Here is a 26,976-nt window from a genome sequence, read left to right as displayed (position 1 = left end):
AAATGATAGGTATTATGGTGGATAAGATAAAGCATATATTTAAAATTACAGGGCTTCCTAGAATAGTGATAGTATTATATGTTTTAAACATAGTAATGGAGATATTAGGTGTGATCCCATTATACTAGTAGTCCTGTTAGGGATGTGATGTAAACTAGAATGATACTGATATAAATTGAAAGCATATTGGTAATTATGCTTACCATATGAGTCAGAATTATTTGTTGTAATTTAAACTTGTTGCCATACTTAAGTCACTCATTCTAGTCCATCTTGGATTCATTCATAAGCTTAGGCCTAAGTCTAGAATGGAGTTTAAAATTAGAGCTATAGTAAGAATAACTTTTGGATTACTTGAGATGCTCATGGTAGTAGTAATAGGAGGGAAATTTCTAGGTTGAATAATATAAATGTAATAGTTAATACAAAAAATTTTCTGGAAATGGCAGGCAGACAGTGCCTATTAGATCAAATCCACATTTGTATGAGCTTGATTTTTCTATATAGATGTTTAGTTGTGGGATGCAGAATGTGATGATTACAAGTAGTCATGCTAATGATGTATTAGTTGCTAAAGTTAATGTAAGGTTAATTATTATTTTCCAGCTTAGACTGAAGCTAACTGATTGGAAGTCAGTTGTACAGTTAATACTAAAAGAATAGGAACTTCATCAATAGACAGAAATGTACAGCAATAGTCATTACATCTGTAAAATATCATTATTAGGTAACTTGGTTACCTAAAAATTTTGGTTTTGAAAACCAAAATGGTGGTTAAATGTTAAGTTGACATAAGAAGAAAAGGATAAGGAAGTTGGAGCTGATAATTACATGTAGTCATTGGAAGCCTGTTACTATGAAGAATATTGAGTCATTTACACCATCACGATGGTAAAGGATGTTTCAAAGTGTTCTAAGATTTGTAATAATATAAAAGAAATGCCAACTGAAATTGTGATGAAGAGAGCTTGAAGTATATGTTTACGGATTTCTTCTATTAAGCTATGGTGCACTTGGGTGATTGATACTCCTGAGGCTAACAGGACTGATGTATTGAGTAGTTAAACTTCTAGGAGAATAAGTGGGCGAATACCTGTTGGTGGTCAGCAACCTCCCAGTTCTGGGGTCGGGGCTAGGCTTGAGTGATAGAAGGATCAGAAAAAAACTTGTGATATGATAAATTATTCTGTATTAGAGGCATTTTTGAATGATTAATGTATGGAGGCCTTGCAATGCGCTTTCTCAGCTATCTCATCATCACTGGTAGACGGTTAATGTATTAGTTAGTAGACCTACACATAATAAAATAATCAAGTTAAAGTGAAATAATATTACTAAGATGTCATGAATAGAGTTAATAATATTCCTATACGTGGTCAGGAGCTAGGATTAACTATATGGTCAGTGTAGGACTATTGGGTCATATAGTAAAGACTAACCAGGAGTGTGGAATCATAAGCTTGAATTGGGGCTACAGCAAATTCAAGAAGAGTGAGTAAAATTACATTTATAAAGATGATAAATGTAATTGAGGCTGTTGCAAAGATAATGTTAATAGTTAAATCTTGAACAATGGAAGGTTAGGGTTGCCACCCCCTACCCATGCAGTGGAAAATCCATATATAACTTTTGAGTCCCTTACAACTTAACTACTAATAGCCTACTGTTGACTGGAAGCCCCACCAATAACATAAACAGTCAGCAAATATTTCATGTTTTACAAAAAGTGCAAAGTTTTTGCACCTGCTGGTGTGGTTTCAGCAATGGCTTCATGAATTTTTCTTTCTTCTTTTCTTTAACAATAGTCCTTATGCTGGATTCATCTATCTTGAAATGGTGGGCAACCTCAATCTATGGTACATATCAAGCAACTCAACTTATTCTTGTAATGTCATAATTTTTCTCTGTTTCTTAGGAGCACTTCTAGCATCACTAGTGGCACTTCGTACAGGTCCCATGGTGTTATTCAAGGTTTACACTACGAAGCTCAATGAAAAATATACAAGGGCTGGGCGCAGTGGCTCACACCTGTAATCCCAGCACTTTGGGAGGAGAGGATTCCCTGAGTTCTGGAGTTTGAGACCAGCCTGGGCAACATGGTGAAACCTCATGTCACAAAAAATACAAAACTTAGCCAGGCGTGGCATGCACCTGTAGTTACTCAAGGCTGAGGTGGGAGAAGTACTTGGGCCTGGGGGGTGGAGCCGAGATCACACTGGGCCGAGATCGCACCACTGCATTCCAGCCTGGGCAACAGAACTAGACTGTGTCCCAAAAAATAAAAAAAAAGGAAAGAAACAAAGAAACAAAGAAAAGAGAAAGAAAGAAACAAGAAAGAAAAATACACAAGAACCACTAGAGATCACTTTTTTTTTTTAGACGGAGTTTCCCTCTTGTTGCCCAGGCTGGAGTGCGATGGTGCGACCTCAGCTCACTGCAACCTCCGGCTCCCGGGTTAAAACGATTCTCCTGCCTCAGCCTCCTGAGTAGCTGGGATTACAGGCATGCACCACAATGCCCGGCTAATATTTTCTGTATTTTTAGTAGAGATGGGGTTTCTCCATGTTGGTGAGGCTAGTCGAGAGATCACTTTTTACAATGACATGCATTTATTTACTGGAGAGATGTCTCACGCAGAGTTGATTAGTGTCACATGGCATTAAAAGTGAATACTCACAATGCCTGAGCTCTCTGCTATAGCAAGAATAGGTGACTACAAAATTATTACAGTTGTACAGTATGAACTACAGTTAATTTATGCAGTTATGATTTAATACAGCATCTTTACATTTGTTTACATTTCTCTCAATTGCAAATGGCACCATGTATAATCTCTATGTGCATGAGTTTTACATTTTATAATAAATCTGTGTATATTTTATGGTAGTAAATGATAAAATAGAGTAGTACTTTATAATAGACTAGTACTTTAAAACAGTAGTACTTTAAAATAGACTAGTACTTTATAATAAATGTCTATGTGCATACATTTTAAATTTTATAATAAATCTGTGTATATTTTATGGTAGTAAATGATAAAATAGACTAGTACATATATTTTATGCATTCATGACATACTAACTGAAACATTTTAAAAAATATATTTCTAGGCTATGCAGCTCATCTGTGAGTTTTTTCAAATTGTCACAAATCTCAAACAATTTTCCAATATTTTATTGAAAGAAATCCACATATAGGTGGACCTGCACAGTTCAAGCTCATGTTGTTCAAGAATCAACTGTGCTAATGTGGCTCCACCAGTTAAATGCACGAATGGATAGCTGTAATAATGGCTGTTAGTGGGAGAGCTGCAGCCACTATGGGTTGAGTAAAAAGTCTCAATAATTACTAGTAGAGGGATAAGTGGAATGGGTTTTCCTTGTGGTAGGAAGTGGGCCAGTGTTGCTTTTGTTTTGTGGTGGAAACCAGTAGTTACTGTTCCTGCTCATAGTGGGATAACCATACCTAGATATATTGATAACTGGGTGATTGGTGTAGATGAATGAGTTAATGATCTGAATAAATTTGTTGAGCCAATGAAAATAGGATAAAGGAGATTAATATTAGAAATCAAGTTTGTTGTTTGATATTATGGAATGTTATCACTTGCTTTAATACAAGTTACACTAATCATTGTATGGAGATTAGTCGATTACTAATTAGGCAATTGGGAGCAGGGAATAGAATGTTTGGGAGTGAAATGATGAGGATACTAGGTGGTCCTATTATTGTGGGAGTAATGAAAGAGATAAATAAATTTTCATTCACTTTTTTTCTTAGGGGTTTCATGTTTTGGTGCTTCAATATTTTTTGGTGACAGGTTTAAAGAGTAGGTATATTTTGAAATTTTTAATTGAAATAGGCTAAATAGGGCTAGAATTATTGAAAAAAGTGATAAATTATGTTGATGTAGCTAATTGTGGCATATTGTTGTGGAAAGATCAATGCTTTCATTCTTTAACTTAAAAGGTTAATGCCACTTAGCTTCACGATGACATAGGTGCCGATCAGTTTTTGCAGCACTAATTCAAGTACAATAGGCATAAAGCTGTGATTTGATCCACAAATTTCTGAGCATTGTCCATAGTATAGGCCTGGTCATGTGGATGTTAAAGTTGCTTGATTTAAACATCCTGGAATTTAATCTGTTTTTAGGCCTAATGATGGAACAGCTTATGGATGTAATATATCTTTGAATGAGATTAATATGAAAATTGACATTTCCATAAGTAGGACTACTCGAATTATCAACTTCTAGTGGTCATAAATCTCCTGGTTTAAGGTCTGTTGTAGGGATTATATAAGAATCAAACTTCAGGTCTTTGTAGTCTGTATATTTATACCTAAATATCATTGGTAGCCTATGGTTTTTACAGTTGGGGAAGAGATACTCATTTTACCTATCATGTATAGGTTTCATAAAGACAGTAAAGTAATTAGGATTAAAATAATAGCGAGTAAGATAATTCATACTGTTTCTACTTCTTAAGCATCTATTTTGTGTGGGTTAGTTTAGTTGTTAGTATTAACGAAATAACATAAAGGACTAAAGAGCTAATTAAGAAAACGATTATTACAGTGTGATTTTGTAAGTGTAGTTCTTCTATAATAGATGATGCTGCATCTTGAAAGCCTGACTGGAATAGGTATGCCACAAAGATATAAAGAATTTTAACCTATAAATTAACTTTGACAAAGTTATGTAACATTTTTACTAGTATCTTGCTTGTTGAAAAAGTCATAATGGTTATGAAGCTAGCCTGAAACCAGTTATAGGGGGTTTGACTCCTTGCTTCTTATTTTTAGCTTCTATGTATATGGGCTTTTTGATTGTATAATATGGTTATGGGTGGCCATGAAATCATTCGAAATTTTTAGATGAGAGTTCCACTACTGACACTTCCCATTTTGAAGTGGAGCCTTCTCAGATTATGAAAATTATTAATATTACTGTTATTAATTAAATAAATGAGCCTATTGATGAAATGGTGTTTCATGTTGTATATACATTAGGGCAGTGACCTGTAGTGGACCAGAAGTGTAAGGTCTTACACTTTAGTTTCTGAAAAAAATACTTAAAATATTATTTTGAACTCATAGATTTAAACATTTGATAGGCTGCAATCCATTGCAGGCTTTAATCTTTGTTAAAGTGTGTTGGTCTATTTTATGTGACATTAATTTGCCTGATTTTTTTGCAGGAGAATTGGCTTAGAAAACTCTTCTAGCTTCACAGATTCACACTTCTGATGTTTTCATTTGGTGGGGGGGTGTGTGTGTGTAGTATAATGGAATGCTTTCTAAGATTTCCTGGGGTCCTGTCCTGGAAGAGATACTTGGCTGGTCAGTTTTGAGCATTCATAGTCGTTAGACTGCTCCAGGCCCTTTAGATCTTAGCACGAATCCTGAAATGAGAAAAGCCCTCCCAGTTTCAACTGCTATTCTCAAATTGTCTCTGCACACTACTGGATTTTTGTACTAAAACTATATTTTATTTGTAATGTTCACATCTATATTCATGAATGAGATTAAACTGTAATTTTTCTTTTTTGTAATGTCTTTGTCAGGTTTTATTGTCAAGGCCATTACGTCCTCATGAAATGAACTGGGAAGCATTCCCTGTCTTCCATTTAATCCTTGTTAATTATATCTTTAAGGTATTCAAGCTTTTTGAAGTTTCTTGGATTAGAAGATACATCCTTTTTTTCACTTGTTTTATTGTGGAAGATATTGTATATGTATTGAATAATTATATATATATAGTGTTATGGACTGAATGTTTGTGTCTCCCTTCAAATTCATATGTTAAAATCCTAGTCCCCAGTGTGATGTTATTTGGAGGCATTGCCTTTGGAAGATAATTAGGGTTAGATTAGGTCATGAGGGTAGGACTGTTACAATGATGGGATTAATGCCCTCATAAAAAGAGAGACACAAGATTCATCTCTTTCCACTATGTGAGGGTATAAGAAGGCCATCTGCAAACAATGAAGACTACTCTCACCAGACACTGGATCTGCCAGCACCTTGATCTTGGACTTCCTGGCCTCTAGAACTGTGAGAAATAAATGTATATTGTTTGGGGGAGGGATAGCATTAGGAGAAATACTTAACGTAAATGATGAGTTGATGGGTGCAGCAAACCAACGTGGCACATGTATACCTATGTATCAAACCTGCACATTGTGCACAAGTACCCTAGAACTTAAAGTACATTAAAAAAAAAGTCTATTGTTTAAGTCACCCAGTCTATTGTATTCTGTTATAGCAGCTCAAACTGACTAAGATGTATAGTTTAAATACTAAGAGTAATATATATTGAATAATTTCTATAACATGTATGTATAGCCTAAATAATGATAATAACCCCATTGTGTACATATTTATGATTCAGGTTAAGAAATACACCACCAGTAATATCAGAAATACATTTTGTGCACCCTTCTGAGGTTACATCCCTCTCCTTAACCATCCCCAGGTAACTAGTACCTTGATTTTTGTTGTAATCATTCCCTGTCCTTTGACTGTATCCCTAGACAATATATTGTTGGTTTGTCTCTTTTAGAACATTTTATAAATGGATCACATTGCAAGTATTCTTCTGTGAATCATACCATATGTATTCTTCTATCACTTGCTTTTTTCATTCATAACTGATTTCTTTCTTTAGGCTGGAAAAGATGAAAAAAGAATATAGAAATCTGAATACATGGATAGATAAAGCTAACTATTTAGAAAGCATTCTAATGCCAAAATTGGAACATAAGGATTCTGAGGTAATTGACATAATACATTCTCCTATATATAGCTTTTAATACTTTTTATTAAGAATGGGATTATGATAATTAAAAGTGATGATCAAATTTTTTGTCCTTGATATATAAAATATTTTTCATGGTTCAGGTACTTACCTGTTTTGATAATGTGCCATTCAATGAATATTTATTGATAATTTATAAGGTTTAATACTTACTGATAATTTATAAGGATATCATTCATATACCATACAAATGACCCATTTAAAGTATAGAACTCAGTGGCATTTAGTATATTCAACTGAGTTGTGTATCCATCACCACAGTCAATTTTAGAACGTTTTTATCACCTGCAAAAGCAACCCCATACCCTTTAGCCAATACATCCCAATTTTTCCATCCCCTCCACTAGCCCTAGGCAGCAATTAGTCAACTTTCTAACTGTATAGCTTTAGCCTATTCTAGACATTTCATATAAATGGAATCATACAATGTGTTGTTCTTTGTGGTTTGCCTCTTTCGCTTGCTATGTTTTTAAGTTTCACCCCTGTTGTAGCATGTACCAGTATTTCATTCTTTTCTCTCTCCAGATAACATTCTATTATTTGGATATGCCACATTTTGTTTATGCATTCCTCAGCTCATGGGCATTTAGTTTGTTTCTACTTAAAAGCTATTATGAATAATGCTGCTGTGAACATTTATGTGCAAGTTTATGTGTGAACAAATGTTTTCAATTCTCTGGGGTATATATAAAGGAGTGGAAGCTGGACTGTGTCATAATTTCCTGTTTCGATTTATGAGGAGCTTCCAAACTGTTTTCCACAGCAGCTGCATCATCGTACATTCCAACCAGCAATGTATGAAGGATCAACATCTTCATCTACCCTTTTTAACTTCTAAAAATTATTATTATACCCATCCTAGTGGGTTTGAAGTGGTATCTCATTGTAGGTTTGATTTGCATTTCTCTAATGACTAATGATGTGAACATCTTTCATGTGTTTACTGGACATTTGTATATCTTCTTTGGATAAAGTTTATTCAAATCCTTTGCCAATTTTAAAATTGAGTTATTTTTCTTTTTATTGTTAAGTTGTAAGGGTTATTTGTGTATTCTGGACATTAAACCCTTATCAGAAATATGAGTAAGGTTTGATATTTAGAAATATACTCTAACCTATACACGTTGACTTGGAAATAAAGGATTCATAACTCTCTCAATGGATGGATAAAACATTGACTATGATCATAGTCTAAAATGTTAGTTATAACATATTGATATTTTCATTTTTTTATGCCTCTGTGATAATTGGGCAGAGTTGCACTGCTGTTGGGTAAACTGATTAGTATTTACCAATACACTATTCATATTTTAGAGACACTTTGGAGGACTTTTTATTAAAGGGACTAAGAACTTAGGGTTCTTTTTAAAAGATCAGTATTTTATAAGTGCCCACTGATCACTTTACCTTATAATTCTCCTTGGAATTTTGTAAAGAGACACATCACTTTTAAGTCATAGGCCATAATGTATTCTAATAAAAAAAGTAATCTGTTTCCTGGGGGTATCTTCTCATACCCCCTGAAGTTACAATATTATGTAATTTATCTTGTAATATTCATCTCCTACATTCATCACTCAAATACTCTATCCATTCTTGGATACACTTTCTTTGGAACATCAACTCCTAGCCAGAGTATGTGGCTCCTTAAAATAGTGCTGTTTGAATTGCTTTTCTCACAAACCCATCTCCTTCTTGTCTTCTGTAAATTTGGGTGTGGAGGAAGGTGTATTGTATTAAAAGTAGTTATGAAGGCAGAGGAAAATGTTTTCGTTCTTTAAATATTTTCCCATATATATATTTTTTTTCTTTCTTTTTTTTTTTTTTTTTTTTGCTTCTAGGAAACTAATATAGATGAGGCATCTGAAAACACGAAAAGTAATCAACCTGAAGAGGAGCTTGAAAATATTGTAGGAGTAGGTAAGAAACTACTTTGATCTTTTTATTATTAAGATAATTGAAATCAAAGTGATTATATCACAAAAAGACAATTAGTAATTTGCTTCAACTAGATTTCTGTTTTGTTAGGAAATAAATATGCATTTCACTATAGTTTTGGCATATGGTAGGTGTGATAATTTTAAAGAAAAGTGTTAGATCCTATTAAGAGTTTTAAAAAGTTTTAAGGCCGGGCACGGTGGCTCATGCCTGTAATCCCAGCACTTTGGGAGGCCGAGGCAGGCAGATCACCTGAGGTCAGGAGTTCAAGACCAGCCTGGCCAACATGGTGAAACCCTATCTCTACTAAAAATACAAAAATTAGCAGGGTGTGGTCGCTCATGCCTGTAGTCCCAGCTACTCAGTAGGCTGAGACATGAGAATCTCTTGAACCCAGGAGGTGGAGGTTGCAGTAAGCTGAGATCATGCCACTGCACTCCAGCCTGGGTAACAGAGTGAGATGAGACTCTGTCATATATATATGTATGGGTTTTTTGTAAATTATATATATATATATATATGATCATCTGAGCCTTCAGTGAGTTGCGATATTTTTGCTGCTGGAGGGTCTTGCCTTGATCTTAATGGCTGGGACTGATCAAGGTGGTAGTTGCTGAAGGTTGGGGTGGCTGTGGCAATTTTTAAAAATAAGACAACAATGAATTTTGCTGCGTCAGTTGGCTCTTCCTTTCATGAAGGATTTCTCTGTAGTATGCGATGCTGTTTGATAGCATTTTACCTACAGTAGAACTTCTTTCAAAATTGGAGTCAATCCTCTCAAACCCTGCTGCTGCTTTGTCAACTAAGTTTATATAGAATTCTAAATCCTTTGTTGTCATTTTAGCAGTGTTCACAGCATCTTCGGCAGTAGATTCCATCTCAAGAAACCACTTTTCTTTGCTCATCCATAAGTAGCAATTCCTCATCCATTCAAATTTTATAATGAGATTGTAGCAGTTTACTCACATCTTCAGGCTTCACTTCTAATTCTACCTCTGTTGCTATTTTCATCACATCTGTAGTTACTTTCTCTACTGAAGTTTTATTGAACATCTTAAAGTCATCCATGAGGGTTGTAATCAACTGCTTCCAAATTCCTGTTAATGTTGGTATTTTGAGCTCCTCTCCTGAAGCACAAATGTTCTTAATGGCATCTAGAATGGTGAATCCTTTGCAGAAGGTTTTCGATTTACTTTGCCAAGATCCCTCAGAGGAATTATCTAAGGCAGCTAAAGCCTTACAAAATGTATCTCTGAAATAAGAGGACTTGAAAGTTGAAATTACTCCTTTATCTGTGAGCTGCAGAATGGATCTATGTTTGCAGGCATGAAAGCAACATTAATGTCCTCAGACATTTCCATCAGAGCTCTTGGATGACCAGGTGCATTGTCACTGAGCAGTAATATTTTGAAAGATATCTTTTTTTCTGAATAGTAAGTCTCAACAGTGAGCTTAAAATATTCAGTAAACCATGCTGCAAACAGATCTGCTGTCATCCATGCTTTGTTGTTCCATTTATAGAGCACAGGCAGAGTACACTTGACATAAATGTTAAGGGCCCTGGGATTTTTAGAATGGTAAATGAGCATTGGCTTCAATTTAAAGTCAGCAGCTACATTAGCCTCTAACAAGAGAGTTGGCCTGTCCTTTGAAGCGTTGAAGCCAGGCAGTGAGTTCTCCTCTCTAGCTATGAAAGTCTAGATGACACCTTCTTCCAGTATAAGGCTGTTTCATCTACGATAAAAACCTATTTAGTGTAGTCACTTTCATCAATATCTTAGCTAGATCTTCTGGGTAACTCGCTGCAGCTTCTACATCAGCACTTGCTGCTTTACCTTGCACTGTTGTGTTACAAAAATACTGTCTTTCCTTAAACCTCACGAACCAACATTTGCTGGCTTCAAGGTTTTCTTCTGCAGCCACCTCACCTCTCAGCTTTCATTGGATTGAAGAGAGTTAGGGGCTTTCTCTGGATTAGGCTTTGGCTTAAGGGACTGTTTGTGGCTGGTTTAATCTTCTGTCCAGATTATTAAAATTTTCTCCATATCTGCAATAAGCTGTTTTGCTTTCTTATCATTTGTGTGTGGAGTAGCACTTCTAGCTTTTGTCAAAAATGTTTTCCTTTGCATTCTCATCTGGGCTGTTTGGTGCAAGAGGCCTAGCTTTTGGCCTATCTCAGCTTTCAACATGCCTTCCTCAGTAAGCTTAATCATTTCTAGCTTTTGATTTAAAGTGAGGGATGTAAAAAATCTTCTTTTTCACTTGAACACTTAGATCCATTTTGGGGTTATTAATGGCCTAATTTCAATATTGTTGTGTCTCTGGGAATAGAGAGGCCAAGGAGAGGAAGAAAGATGGGGGAACAGCTGGTCAGTGGCATAGTTACAACACACACAACATTTATAAATTAAGTTTGCCATCTTACAAAAGTCTAATATCCAGCATTTATAAGGGATCTTGGCAAAAAAAAAACAAAAACAAAAACAAAAACAAAACAACCTCGTTAAAAAGTGAGCAAAGATTTACAAAAAAAAAAAAACCTCGTTAAAAAGTGGGCAAAGGACATGAACAGACACTTTTCAAAAGAAGACACACATATGGCCAACAGGCATATGAAAAAATGCTCAACATCACTGATCATTAGAGAAATGTGAATCAAAACCATAATGAGACACCATCTCACACCAGTCAGAATGGCTACTATTAAAAAGTCAAAAAATAACAGATGCCAGCAAGGTTGCAAAGAAAAAGGAATGCTTATACACTGTTGGTGGGAGTGTAAATTAGTTCAACTACTGTAGAAGACAGTGTGGCGGTTCCTCAAAGACCTAAACACAGAAATGCCATTTGACCCAGCAATCCCATTACTGGGTATATACCCAAAGGAATATAAATCATTCTTTTATAAAGACACATGCACAGGTATGTTCATGGCAGTACCATTCACAATAGCAAAGAAATGGAGTCAAGCTAAATGCCCATCAATGGTAGACTGGATAAAGAAAATGTAGTACATATACACCATAGAATACTATGCAGCCATAAAAAGAATGAGATCATGTCCTTTGCAGGAGCATAGATGGAGCTGGAGACCATTATCCTTAGCAAACAAATGCAGGAACAGAAAACTAAATACCACATGTTCTTACTTATAAGTGGGAGCTAAATGATGAGAGCACATGGACACATAGAGGGGAACAACACACACTGGGGCCTATCAGAGAGTGGAGGGTAGGAGGAGGCAGAGGATCAGGAAAAATAACTAATGGATACTAGGCTTAATACCTGGTGATGAAATAATCTGTCCAACAAACCCCCATGGCACACGTTTACCTATATAACAAACCTACACATGTACAATTGAACTTAAAAGTTAAATTTTTATTTAAAAAGTTTGCTATCTTAGATGGGTGTGGTTTGTGGTGCCCCTCAACAATTACAATAGTAACATCAAAGATCACTGGTCATAGAGTACCATAAAAGATATTATAATAATGAAAAAGTTTGAAATATTTTGAGAATTATCAAAATGTGATGCAGAGACACAAAGTGAACACATGCTTTTGAAAAAATGGCACCAATAGTCTTGCTCAACGCAAGGTTGCCACAGACCTTCAATTTGTACAAAACACAATATCTGAGAAGTGCAATAAAAAGAGATATGCCAGTCTACATACAATGGGATATCATTCAGCATTTAAAAATAAGGAAATCCTGCCATATGTGACAACGTGGATGGACCTTGAGGACATTATACTAAGTGAAATAAGCCAGTCACAGAAAGACAAATATTGCATGATGTCACATATGTGAGGTATATGAAATAGAGTAGAATGCTGGTTGCCTGAGGCTAGGGGGAGGGGCAAATAGGGAATTGCTTTTCTTTTTTTTTTTTTTTTTGAGACGGAGTCTCGCTCTGTCGCCCAGGCTGGAGTGCAGTGGCGCGATCTCGGCTCACTGCAAGCTCCGCCTCCCAGGTTCACGCCATTCTCCTGCCTCAGCCTCCCGCGTAGCTGGGACTACAGGCGCCCGCCACCACGCCCGGCTAATTTTTTGTATTTTTTAGTAGAGACGGGGTTTCACTGTGTTAGCCAGGATGGTCTCGATCTCCTGACCTCGTGATCCGCCCGCCTCGGCCTCCCAAAGTGCTGGGATTACAGGCGTGAGCCACCGCGCCCGGCCGGGAATTGCTTTTCAACAAGTATAAAGTTTAAGTTATGCAAGATGATGAAGTTCTAGAGATCTGCTTTACAACATTGTGCTGATAGTTAACATTATTGTGTTTTGCACTAGAAAATTTAAGAGGATAGGTCTCATGTGAATTGTTCTTACCACCATTAAAAGAAAAAAGAAAGAGCTGAACGAAGTCATGTAGTTGTGACCATAGCAAATTTTTTTGCTAGAATTCTGCTTCAGTTATTTATTTTCTTTTTGTCCCTTTTAGGTTTTCCCTTTTTACATGCTAAGTATGTATTCCTTATATTTCTAGGAAAACTTTACAAGTATTTTAACCAGCCTTCCTTGAATGGTCCTATTTTGTCTGATTTCATACGCCTTTATTCTAGTCTCTTCTTCCAATCCCAGTCCCATCACTTATCATCTGGAGTTTATTTCCTCTCAACTTTTAAAAAATATAGCATGTACCTGTGTTTGTGTCTTGTATTTATGGATCTGAAATGTTATCATGTTACCACTCCCCCATCTTCCCAGAGATTCATCAGCTTGTTTATACTAAGTAGTGTTTATGTTTGGATAGCTGCTTTGATTTAAGTTGCTCTTTGTTTTTAGTGAGAAAAAATGTAATAGTATTTTATTAATGTACATACATATGTGTTTATTGTTTTTATGTAAAATAAAATACCCCTATTAATTGTTTAAGCAGATATCCCTCTTGTAAATGAGGAAGCTGAAACTACCGCAAATGAGGTAAGGGAAATTGGAAGAGAACTTTTAATAGTCATTATTGTATAAAGGGATAAAATATTTATAAATGGAGAAATATTTATAGATAGAGAAAGGCATCCGAGAAGTTACTCAGTTGTTTTATGGTTTCTATTATGGCAATATCTGTATAGTTACACTCTTGAAAGAGCCTTCTGCATAAAATAGTAACATTTAAAAATATGAAGATAGGGGAAAAAATGTGTTGAGGAAGAGATGAAGGAGAAACAAGAAAAAAGCATGAAGTTCTACGTAAGATCTTAGAAATAAATGCCATAGATGTAACTGCAGTTTTTACTCTTTCTCACCAAAATCTTTTAATTTATCATACTGTAAGCTTTGCACAGGAAATGATATTCTATAGTTTAAAATAGAAATAAACAAAACATAGTTTACATAATATAATTTGCTTTTCAGCTAAATTTACATAAGGTATCCATAAAGGAGTGGCTCCCCATGTAAATCAATGAAGAGTAAAATGTTCACTTACTGCTTGACAAATAGGATTTAATGATTTCCATTCCTGGGTCAGTGGTTCCCAAATACCAACTGAAGAGTCAGTATGTATTACTGTTTTCCGCAGTTCAAGGAGAGTAAAAGAAGATAATATAGAGAATTTTTCATAAAGCTAAATTTATTTAGTTTAACAGACTATCCTTTATTTTACAATATTGTTCTTTGTACTGTGGTGCTATTAATATTCTCTTTATTTTCTTATATAGTTGTGATTTATGGTGTCATTCCTTGTGCATTTTGTTATTAAAATTTCCTTTGTTTCATGATATATTGGTGACAGTGTAATAACAGTAAAATGTCAGACCCTCAGATTTTTTATTTTGAGATGTTGCTGATTTATAAATTTGGATATATGAGAACCACTGCTTTATCATTTTTATGGATAGTATTCTACAGTCCATGGTTTCAGGCAAGTAAAGAACTTATCATGTTTACTAAGGAATTAAAATTTACAAATAATAATGGTAATTTGTTATGATAAAGGATAAGAGTACAATTGATTTTGAGTCATTTTCTTAATTTATAAAATTTTCCAGTCAATAATGATTAACTGGTAGTTTGTTTTATTGCTGTATTTTCTAGTTACTGGATATTGATTCTGAGAAAGGCCTGACTATACCAACTTTGAACCAATCGGACCAAGATAATTCAACTGCTGATGCTTCTAAAAATGATGAATCAACACCTTCACCCACAGAAGTGCACTCATTGTGCACTATTTCTAACCAGGAAACAATAAAAGCAGGCAGAATACCACCTTTAGGTGAACGTCAATCAGAAAGCATGCCAGACAGAAAAATGAAAAATGTATTTTTTCCATTAGAAGTAAAATTAAAAGATAACTATCCAAGCATTTTAAAAGCAGACTCATCTCTATCAGAGGTAAATTTGAGGAGTATCTGTATAAATCCAAAGAGCAGGAACTTAGATTCATCTCCAACAGAAATTAGCTGGCAAAACAACAATCTAAACTTAGCTGAAAGGGAGAACACAGGCTTAGTTTCCACCAGATTAAAAATTAAAAGGTAGCTTTCAAAGCCAAGACCCAAAAGAAGGCCTTGAGCTCAAGGTGTCTGCCCTTATATTAGAAGTATAAGACTAGGGAGACAAAATAATCTATTTTAAAAAATTAAATACAAATAAATCGAAAATGCATTCAAATGTCTCCAAGTGGAAATGTGTCTAAGTATACTAAATATTCCTGCTTTACTTATGTCAATCAAGAAATGAGGATTAAAAAGTTTCAAGAAAAGCAAAGTGATTTGAGATGCCAGTAATACAAATTAATCTCTTGGGTTGGTAATTCAGCTGAAAGTGTAACGACAATAACAAAATGTAAATTCAAAGGAAATTTAAAAGCCTGGGGAGTTATTTCAGTGGAAATTCTTAATAAAACTATTATATTATAGGAAATAACATATGTTCTCCTTATTACAAATAATTTTATAGTTTAAAATGAGAATAAGAGTGTGAATTTAAAGGTACACCAAATAATAGACTTTCTCAAAATGACAGCCATTCTACTTATATCTTTATATCTTATTGGAATAACTATTACAGGTAGTTCATCAAATGGTATAAAAAGATATATAGGTCAGAAGATAAAGAATTTGAGTTCTAAGTAAGATTCTGCTTCTAAATACTAGCTTGGGCATCTAAGTCTCTAGACCTATTTTTCTCATTATTTGAATGGTAGATCAGACTAGGTCATTTCTAAATTCTCTCCCAAATTTCAAAAGATATAATTTTAACTGGGAATTACTCTCAGTTACCTATGTCAAATAACATTCTTGTTTTTTCTGAATGTGAAAGTAATGCACAGTCACAGAAAATTTAGAAAATGGAGAGAAATGTAAAAGAAAAAATAAAAGCAGTTATAATTCTACTGCTAGATTTAACAATTTTATTTTCTTTTAGTCTTTCTTATGCATATGTACATATATCTTTTATGAATTTTAAAAGCTTGAATCAGAACAGACATATAATTTCTATTTTTTGACTTTACATGCATGCCACTTGAATTTTCTTAAAAATATGCAAGATGTAGAATATCCTCAAATATTAATATTCCATAAGTTTTTAAACAGTTTTCATATTGTTGGACATTAAGTTTGAAATTAACATTCTTTTGCTTATTTATTTAGATCTGTGGATCTGTGATTATCTCCTAATGTATTTACAGAAATGGCATGCTAACAAATTGCTCTCCAGAAAGACTGTACCACTTTACATTCTTACCAACAGTATTTGAGTATTAATGGTCTTTTAAATAATGATTAACACTTTTTTTTGCTCATTAGTCATTTTGGTTTTCCCTGATATGAGTAGACAGATCATGTCCTTTGTCCATTTTTTTCTTTGAAGACTTGGGGATTTTGTTTAGGTTTTATAATGAGCTCTTTTTATTTTCAAGATATTAACCACTTGTATGGGCACATAGTTTGTAGTTTACCTTTTAATGTATGTATTACATTCAGTCTGACTTCCAAAATATTCAACTTTCACTTGATAAGTAAGTTATTTATTGCTGTATAACAAACCACTCCAAAACCTAGTGGATTAAAAAAGATGTTTTATTATCTCTCAAGAAACTGTGGGGTTGACTTGCTTGTTGGGCAGTTCTTCTGCTCCACTTGATGTTGGATGTTAGATGGACTTATCTAGGAGCTTGATTAGGCTGGAACACTCATGATCACTCACTTACATGTCTGACACCTTGAATAGCTGTTAGGGCTGGGCTCATCTGGGATGCAAGAACATCTGGTTTAATGTGTCTGTTTCCTTCTTTCTGTCTCAGATATATATATATCTCAGATTAAATAGATAGATAGATAGATAGATAGATAGATAGATAGATAGATAGATAGATAGACAGATAATATATAGATCTCTCTTTTCATGTAATCTTGGGAATTATCCTTCTCCCTCCCCATGGGGCTTCTTCTTGTGGTCTTTCTATGTAATCTCTCTAACAAGGCTGCTGAGCTTTTTATGTGGCAGCTCAAGGCTTCCAAAATACAAAAACAGAACCTTCAGGTCTTCTTAAGACATAAGCTTGGGATGAGCACAGGGTCACCCTCACTAACTTCTGTTAATTACAGCAAGTCCCATACTCAGTCCTGATTCAGTATGGGAGGAGACTACAGAAGGGCATGAATCTTGGGAGGGGTGTGCATTGGGGGCCATATTTGGAGATTAACTAAGTTCCAAGTAAGTCATATTCCTCCCACATGCAAAATATACTCACTTGCCTCCCAAGATCCTCAATGTCATGCTATTACTGCATCAAGCTCAGGCTTGAAGTACAAAATGTTTTTATCTAACTAAAGTTCATGTGGGTGAGGCTCTTTAGGTATGGCTCCTCTCAGACTTAAAATCTATGAATTGAAGAGACCATCTGTCCCCTACATACAATGATGAGCCAAGAACAGGAAAATTGGAACAGACACTTAAATTCTAAATGTAGAGGGAGGGAAAACATGAGGCATATATCAGTCAGTTGACCATAGTAATTCTGAAGTTCTTGGCCTTGCCCTCATGTTTTGGCCCTACCCTTTGAATAAGCCTTTTTCCATAAGAAATAACTTCTGTTTGTAGTTGCAGCCCATGTTCTGTGTGAGGGAAGTTGAAAGTTCAAATGTGTCTTTTCATTTTTGCTTTCAGTGAAGGCTGAAATTTCACATATGTGTCTTTTCTTTCTAAACTATCCCTGTTCCTTTCAGTCTAAGATGCTATTATTCTCTTAAAGATTTTGTGGGCTTCCTGTGTATCAAATTAAGATCTCAATTAGTCAAATGTTGCGCTTCTAAATATCTTCAAGACAGGCTCCTGTTTCCTTGGGCTGAGAGTCAGGGTGCTGTGGCAAAATGTCCTTAAGAAATTTAGAAGTGCCCTTGTCTGGCAAAGAAGGCCTGAGATGCTACTTAAGATTCTTAAAATAATTTTTGTCTAGCTGAGTAGGCCTATGAGTCACCACCTTAAATCTTTTTGAGGCCTTAACAGATCTTACAGCCATACCCTTGTTATCTTGACCCTGAACCACATTCCAGTGAACCCACAACTGAGTCCCCAATGACTAATGTATTACCAAATGTGGTTATCAGTTCTCAGTCCTCATCTCTGTGACTACTTAGCCACATTTGACAAAATAGTTCCACCCTTTTCTTGAAACTGATCTTTTTCACTGGCCTTTTGTAATATTACATTCTCCTAGTTTTCTTCCTTCTTCGTTGACTACTCTTTGCTGGGGAGGTCTCAATTGTCTCACACCCAGTCCTTGTATTTTATTTTTTCCTCTAACCTTGTATTTTATTTTTTCTCTAACTCTCTAACCTGAATAATAGGTTATTCATTCAGCCCTGTAACTTTAAATATAATTTATAAATGAATAACTTCCACATCTTGGGGCTCTTCTTTGAACTCCAAGAGCGTATATGTAAAAACTTACTTCACTTAGATAGCTTATAGAAATGTCAAACTTAACATGACGAAGACTGAATTCTTAATTTCACCTCCACTAACTCTCCACCCCTAATTTAGATTCCCTCCTCTTAATGTTGCCTATTCATTTAATCTTTTCAGCATATAAACATTCCAGGCATTATTTCTAGGTGAATGAAATATGTTGTTGAACATAAAAGACAAAAATAAATGTTCTTGTGGAGCTTATATTCAAAAAAGACAAAAATAAATGTTCTTGTGGAGTTTATATTCTTATAAATGGCACCTCTAAACTGTTAAGACCAACACCCTAGGAGTCAACCTTGATATCGTGGTTTCTCTCATCTCTTATATCCAATCCACCATCAAGTCTTGTTAATTCTGTATTCAAAATATATCTGAAATCCACCACTGTCATTGCTATCACCTTAGACCAAGCTACTTTCATCTCTCCTGTCTGCTATAAAAGCTGTTTTCCTACTTCCAATTTTGCCTCTATCTGGTTTGTTCTCTCATAGCAGCCAGACCGATCTTGTAAAGATGAAATCTAAATCATGTCACTCCTCTGATCAGTATTCTTCAATGGCGTGTTTTCATGCCTGGAATAAAGTCCAAACTTCTCACCATCATCTACAATGCCCCTATTTAATCTTTCTGTCCTCATGTGTTAGCATTGTTCCCTTTGTTCACTCTGCATCAGCCACATTAGTATTCTTACTATTCCTTGAACAAACTAAACTTATTCCAGCCTCAAGCTCTTTCTAATATTCTTTTCTGTCAGGGGAGTGCTCTCCCCTGCGGATCTTCTCAGGGTTCATTCATTCACACCGTTTAGGACTCTGCTCAGATGTTCCCTCCTTAGCGGAGGGTGGGTTGGGGGGCTCCTCTGACCACTCTATGTAAAGTAATTATCTACCCATCCACCCTCCTCCATCCCTAGTATTCGTTCTTCATATATCATTTCCTGGTATCATATTATGTTTCTTTAGTCATTTATTGTCTGTTACTCCCATTTGACTTTAAATTACAGATGGTACGGAGATTTAGTCTTATTTACCACTGTATCTTACTATCTAGTAATAATGATGAGTATTTTAAACTCAAAGACATACATAATTAGAGCTCTTACTACTTAGAACTCACCACTAATAGTGATGAGTCCACGGTAGGCAGTAGTAAATATCTGTTGAATTAGTTTAGTTAAAAATACTGCAGGTTCGGCCAGGTGCGGTGGCTCACCCCTATAATCCCAGCACTCTGGGAGGCCGAGGCAGGTGAATCACGAGGTCAGGAGATCAAGACCATCCTGGCTAACACGGTGAAACCCTGTCTCTACTAAAAAACAAAAAATTAGCTGGGCGTGGTGGCGGGCGCCTGTAGTCCCAGCTACTCAGGAGGCTGAGGCAGGAGAATGGCGTGAACCAGGGAGGCGGAGCTTGCAGTGAGCCGAGATCGCGCCACTGCACTCCAGCCTGGGCAACAGAGTGAGACTCCGTCTCAAAAAAAAAAACAAAAAACCCACAAAAAACAAAACAAAACAAAAACACTGCAGTGTCTTGAGGCATTTGCTCTGGGAATACATTGTAACTCCTGGGCCGCACTGTATGTAATTAAATCAATCACATAGTCATAGGAAATGCAATCATTTTAATACTCTGAAGGTGGATGAACCATCTAGCTCTGACACACTAAATGTCAGGCATAAGGCAGCAAGATTATTTCCACAAAGGGTAAGTGGTAAGAGCTCTAATTGAGTTTAAAGGCCTGTAGGGTCTGCGGAAGATTAGGGTTAATGAAGGCAGAGAGTGATATATGTGACATCATTAACCTCATATCTCCGATTCATCCTTTTATATTTAACTGCCCTCTTTAAGCCATGAATTCCATGCATTAAATTTAAATCCCTTACTAATGATTGATGGTACTATTGGGAAGTATGCCATAATCTCCCCAAAACCTTGTCCTTGCTAATTCTGTACTTGGAATCAACCAAAACCATGCATGTGAAATGCACCTTGCAATTATTTTATCCACAGACAGAATTTTCTTCTTTTTTAAGGCTGCATAGTATTCCACTGTGTACATATACTATATTTTCTTTATCCATTGATCTGTTGATAGACACTTAAGTTGCTTCCATATCTTAGCTATTACAATAGCACAACAGTAAACATGGGGATGCAGATATCTCTTTGATATACCAATTTCAAATCCTTTGGATATATACCCAGAAGTAGGATTGCTGGACCATATGGTCATTCTATTTTTAGTTTTATTGGGAACCTCCATACTACTTTCTAAAATGGCTGTACTAATTTATATTCCCACAAATAGTGTACAAGGGTTCCCTTTTCTCCACATCCTTGCCAACACGTATCATTCTTCTTTTTGATAATAGCCCTTGTAACAGGCATGAAATGATATCATATTGTGGTTTCAATTTGCATTTCTCTGATGATCAGAGATATTGAGTATTTTTAATATATCTGTTGGCCTTTCATATGTCTTCCTTTGAGCCATGTCTGTTCAGTTCCTTTGCCCATTTTAAAATTAGGTTATTTGTTTTCTTGCTTTTGGGTTGTTTGTGTACCTTATATATTTTGAATATTAGCCCCTTATCAGCTGTATGGTTTGCAGATATTTTCTTCCAGTTCATGTTTTGTGTCTTCACTCTGTTCATTGTTTCCTTTTCTGTACAGAAGCTTTTGATTTGATGCAACTCCATTTGTCTTATTTTTGCTTTTGGTGCCTGCATTTTTGGAGTCCTATCCAAGAAATCATTGCATAGACCAGTATTGTGGAGATTTTCCCTTATGTTTTCCCCTATTAACTTTACAATTCCACATTTCCACATCTTACATTTAAGTCTTTTATACATTTTGAGATGATTTTTGTGTATGGTGTGAGATAAGTGTCCAATTTTATCTTCTGGGCCATATCTATTTTTCCCAACATCATTTATTAAAGAGTCTGTTCTTTCCCTTTTGTGTTTTTGGCATCTTTGTCAAATATCAACTAATTATAAATACTGAATACTTGGGTTTATTACTGGGTTGTCTACCTGTTCCATTGGTTTATGTGTCTTTGTGCCAGTGCCATGCTGTTTTTATTACAATAGCTTTATAACGTAATTTGAAACCAGGGAGTTTGATGCATCTAGCTTTGTTCTTTTTGCTCGAGATTGCTTTGGCTGTTTGGGGTCTTTTATGGTTCCATATGGGTTTTAGGATTATTTTTTCTATTTCTGTGAAAAATGACATTGGAGTTTTAGTGGGAATTGGATTGAATCTGTAGACTGCATTGGGTAGTATGACTGTTTAAAAAATATTAATTCTTACAATTCATGAATATGGTCTATCTTTCCATTTGTTTTTATCTTCTTTCTTTCCTCAGTGTTTCATAGTTTTCCTTGTAGAAGTCTTTTATCTCCTTGGTTAAATTTATTCCTAGGTATTTTATTTTTAGTATACCTATGGTAAATGGGATTGCCTCCTTGATTTCTTTTTTAGCTAGCTCACTGTGTATAGAAACTACTAATTTTTGTTGCTTTTTTCCTTCCAAGTTTTATTTTCGGTTCAGGAGTTACTTCTGCAGGCTTGTTACATGGGTAAATTTCATGTCTCTGGGGCTTAGTGTACAAATTATTTTATCACCCAGGTAGCAAATATTGTATCCAATAGGTAGTTTTTCGATACTCACCCTCCTTCTACCTTCCACCCTCAAGTAGGCCCTGGTATCTGTTCCCTTCTTTCTGTCCATGTGTATTCAATGTTTAGCTCCCACTTATAAGTGAGAACGTGTAGTATTTCGTTTTCTATTCCTGCATTAATTCCCTTAGGATAATGGTCTTGAGCTGCATCCATGTTTCTGCAAATGACATGGTTTCTTTTTTTTTATAGTTGCATCAGATTCCGTGGAATATACATACCACATTTGCCTTATCCAATCTACCATTGATGGGAGTCTAGGTTGATTCCATGTCTTTCCTATTGTGAATAGTGCTATGAGAACATATACATGAATGTGTCTTTTTGGTAGAATAATTTATATTCCTTGGGTATATACCCAGTAATGGGATTGCTGGGTCAAGTGGTAGTTCTGTTTTAAGTTCTTTGAGAAATCTCCAAACAGCTTTTCACAGTGGCTGAAGTAATTTACATTTACACCAACAGTATATAAGTGTTCCCTTTTCTCCACGTTGACTTTTTAATAATAGCCATTCTGAATGGTGTGAGATGTTAACTCATTGTGGTTTTGATTTGCATTTCTCTCTGATGATGAGTAATGTTGAGCATATTTTCATACGTTTATTGGTGGTGTATATGTCATTTGATAGGTGTCTGTTCATGTCCTTTACCCACTTTTTAATGTTTTTTTTTTTTCGCTTTTTGCTTGTTGATTCAAGTTCCTTATAGATTCTGGATATTAGACTTTTTTCAGAAGCGTAGTTTGCAAATATTTTCTCCCATTCTTTAAGTTGTCTGTTTATTCTGTTGATAGTTTCTTCTGCTGTGCAGAAGCTCTTTAGTTTTTATTAGGTCCTACTTGTCAATTTTTATTTTTGTTGCAATTGTTTTTGGAGTCTTCATAATTAAATCTTTTCCAGGGTCTATGTCCAGAATGGTGTTTCCTAGGTTTCCTTCTAGGGTTTTTATAGTTTTAGGTTTTCCATTTAAGTCTTTAATCTATCTTGAGTTGATTTTGGTAGATGGTGAAAGGAAGGGGTCTGTTTTAATCTTCTGCATATGGCTAGCAAGTTATCCTAGCACCATTTATTGAGTGGGGAGTGCCTTTCCCACTGCTTGTTATTGTCAATTTTGTCAAAAATCAGATGGATGTAGGTGTGTGGCTTTATTTCTGGGTTCACCATTCTGTTCCATTGGTCTATGTGTCTGTTTTTGTACCAATACCATGCTGTTTTTGTTACTGTAACCTTGCACTATAGTTTGAAGTTGGGTAGTGTGATGCCTCCAGCTTTGTTCTTTCTGCTTAAGATTGCTTTGGCTATTTGGGCTCTTTTTGGCTCCATATGAATTTTAGAATAGCTTTTTTCTAATTCTGCAAAGAATGTCATTGGTGGTTTGGTAGGAATAGTATTGAATCTATAAATTTCTTGGGGCAGTATGGCTATTTTAACAATATTAATTCTTCCTCTCCATGAGCATGGAATATTTTACCATTTGTTTGTCTTGTCTATGATTTCTTTTAGCAGTGTTTTGTAATTCTGGTTGTAGAGATCTTTCACCTCCCTGGTTAGCTGTATTTCTAGGTATTTTACTCTTATTTTGGCTATTGTGAATGGTATTGCGTTCTTGATTTGGCTCTCAGCTTGGACATTATTGGTGTATAGAAATGCTAATGATTTTTATACATTGATTTTTGCATCCTGAAACTGCCAAAGTTGTTTATCAGATCTAGAAGCCTTTGGGCAGAGACTATGGGGTTTTGTAGGTATAGAATTATATCATCTGCAAAAAGGGATAGTTTGACTTCTTCACTTCCTTTTTGGATGCATTTTATTTCTTTATCTTGTCTGATTTTGGAAGAACTTCCAGAACTACATTGAATAGGAGTAGTGAGAGTTGGTATCCTTGTCTTGTTTTGGTTCTCAAGGGAATGTTTCCAGCTTTTGCCCATTCAGTGTGATGTTGGCTTTGGGTTTGTCATACATGGCTCTTAATATTTTGAGATATGTTCCTCTGATGCTGTCTTTTGAGAGTTTTTGACACGCAGGGATGTTGAATTTTATTGAAAGCTTTTTCTATGTCTATTGAGATGATCATGTTGTTTTTAGTTCTGTTCATGTGATGAATCACATTTATTGATTTGCTTATGTTGAACCAACCTTGCATCCCAGGAATAAAGCCTACTTGATCATGGTAGATTAGCTTTCTGATGTGCTGCTGGATTTGGTTTGCTAGGTTTTTGTTTTTTGAGATGGAGTCTTGCTTTGTCGTTCAGGCTGTAGTGCAGTGGCGTGATCTCGGATCACTGCAGCCTCTGCCTCCTGGGTTCAAGCGATTATCCTGCCTCAGCCTCCTGAGTAGCTGGGACTACAGGTGTGTGCCACCACACCCGCCTAATTTTTGTATTTTTAGTAGAGACAGGATTTCACCATATTGGCCAGGCTGATCTCAAACCCTGACCTCAAGTGATCCACCTGCCTCAGCCTCCCAAAGTGCTGGGATTACAGGTGTGAGCCACCATGCCTGGCCCAGTTTGCTGGTATTTTATTGAGGATTTTTGCATCTATGTTCATCAGGGATATTGACCTGAAATTGTTGTTGTTGTTGTTGTGTCTCTGCTAGGTTTTGGTATCAGAATGATGCTGGCCTCTTAGAATGAGTTAAAGAAGACTATCTCCTTCTTAATTTTTTGGAATAGTTTCAGTAGAATTGGTACAAGTTCTTCTTTATACATCTGGTAGAATTCAGCTGTGAATTATCTGGTCCTGGGCTTTTTCTGATTGGCAGGTTTTTTATTACTGATTCAATTTTGGAACACACCAATGGTCTGTTTCAGGGTTTCAGTTTCCTCCTGGTTAGGTCTTGGAGGTTGTATGTATCCAGGAATTTATCCATTTTTTCTAGGTTTTCTAGCTTGTGTGTATAGAGGTGTTTCAAATAGTCTCTGAAGGTTTTTTGTATTTCTGTGGAGTTGATGATAATGTTCCCTTTGTCATTTCTGATTGTGTTTATTTGGATCTTCTCTCTTTTTCTTGATTAGTCTAACTAGCAGCCTATCAATCTTATTTATATTTTCAAAGAACCAACTTTTGGTTTCATTGATCTTTTGTATCAGTTTTCACATCTCCATTTTGTTCAGTTCAGCTCTGATTTTGGTTATTTCTTTTCTTCTGCTGGCTTTGTTGTTGATTTCCTCTAGTTTTTCTGCTTCCTGTAGGTGTGACATTAGGTTGTTAATTTAAGACCTTTCTAACTTTTGATGTGGGCATTTAGTGCTACAGACTTTCCTCTTACTGCTTTTGCTGGGTCTCAGAGATCTTGGTATGTTGTATCCTTGTTCTCATTAATTTCAAAGAATTTCTTGATTTCTGCCTTAATTTCATTATTTACCCAAAAGTCATTCAGAATTAGGTTGTCTAATTTCCATGTGATTATATGGCTTTGAGCAATTTTCTTAGTATTGATCTGTATTTTTGTTGTGCTATGGTCCCAGAGCATGGTTGATATAATTTTTTTTAAATTTACTGAGAGTTGTTTTATTTCTTGTTGTGTGGCCAATTTTAGAGCATGTGCCACATGCACATGAGAAGAATGTATATTCTGTTATTCTGGGGCAGAGAGTTCTGTAGATGTCCGTTAGGTCCACTTGGTCAAATGTCAAATTTAGGTCCCGAATATCTTTGTTAGTTTTCTGCCTCAATGAGCTAATACTCTCAGTGGGGTGTCAAAGTCTCCCACTGTTTTTGTGTGGTTATCTAAGTCTCCTTGTAGGTCTCTAAGAACTTGTTTCATGAATCTGGGTGCTCCAGTGTTGGGTGCATATATATTTAGGATAGTTAAGTCTTCTTGTTGAAGTGAACCCTTTATCTTATGTAATGTCTTACTTTGTCTTTTTTTATTGTTGTTGGCTTAAAGTCTGTTTTGTCTGAAATAAGAATGGCAACTGCTGTTCTCTTTTGTTTTGTTTGCTTGATAGATCATTCTCCATCCCTTTACTTTGAGCCTATGGGTGTCATTGCATGTGAGATGGGTCTTTTAAGGACACCATAGAGTTGGGTCTTGCTTCTTTGTCCAGCTTGCCACTCTGCCTTTTAAGTGGAGGCACATTACATTTACATTCAAGATTAATATTGATTTATGTGGATTTGATCCTGTCGTCATGTTGTTAGCTGGTTGTTGTGTAGACTTGATTGTGTAGTTGTTTTATAGTGTCAGTGGGCTGTGTACTTAAGTGTGTTTTTTTGGTGACTAGTGAGTCTTTTTTCCCCCATATTTAGCACTTCCTTGCTGCCTTCTTGTAAGGCAGTTCTGATGGTAAAGAATTCCCTTAGCATTCGCTTGTCTGAAAATGATCTTATTTCCTCTTAGCTTATGAAGCTTAGTTTGGCTGGATATAAAATTCTTGGTTGGAATTTCTTTTCTTTAAGGTTGTTGAGTATAGGCTCCCAATCTCTTCTGGCATATAAGGTTTCTGCTGAAAGGTCTCTTGTGAGCCTGATGGGGTTTCATTTGTAGATGACCTGCCCTTTTTTCCTCTAGCTACCTTTAATATTTTTTCTTTTGCATTGACCTTGGAGAATCTGATGACTATATGTCTTGGGGATGGTCATCTATATGTCTTGGTGATGGGGATAA

The 26,976-nt window shown here is 35.6% G+C and overlaps 1 protein-coding gene across 5 annotated transcripts in view; it reads left to right on the top strand.

The window, feature by feature from the left end:
- C2CD6 (C2 calcium dependent domain containing 6) overlaps positions 1-26,976 on the top strand; it is a 124,073-nt gene that overhangs the window by 60,426 nt on the left and 36,671 nt on the right. For 2 of the 5 annotated variants that reach the window (XR_008677437.2, XM_055379402.2), the window contains exons 10-14: positions 6,395-6,478; positions 6,671-6,776; positions 8,662-8,740; positions 13,638-13,684; positions 14,798-15,097. Coding sequence is in view for 4 of the 5 variants with exons in the window: in XM_055379402.2 (XP_055235377.1) it covers positions 6,395-6,478; positions 6,671-6,776; positions 8,662-8,740; positions 13,638-13,684; positions 14,798-15,097 (616 nt within the window). In the remaining variant the exon portion in view is untranslated. The remainder of the gene's footprint in view (positions 1-6,394; positions 6,479-6,670; positions 6,777-8,661; positions 8,741-13,637; positions 13,685-14,797; positions 15,098-26,976) is intronic. The other 3 variants (XM_055379403.2, XM_019022116.3, XM_019022118.3) reach the window with 3 other exon arrangements.

This window comes from Gorilla gorilla, chromosome 11 (assembly GCF_029281585.2).
Source record: "Gorilla gorilla gorilla isolate KB3781 chromosome 11, NHGRI_mGorGor1-v2.1_pri, whole genome shotgun sequence".
NCBI lineage: Eukaryota > Metazoa > Chordata > Mammalia > Primates > Hominidae > Gorilla > Gorilla gorilla.
Note: the sequence above shows the minus strand (reverse complement) of the source record. Positions and strands in the feature narration are given on the sequence as shown.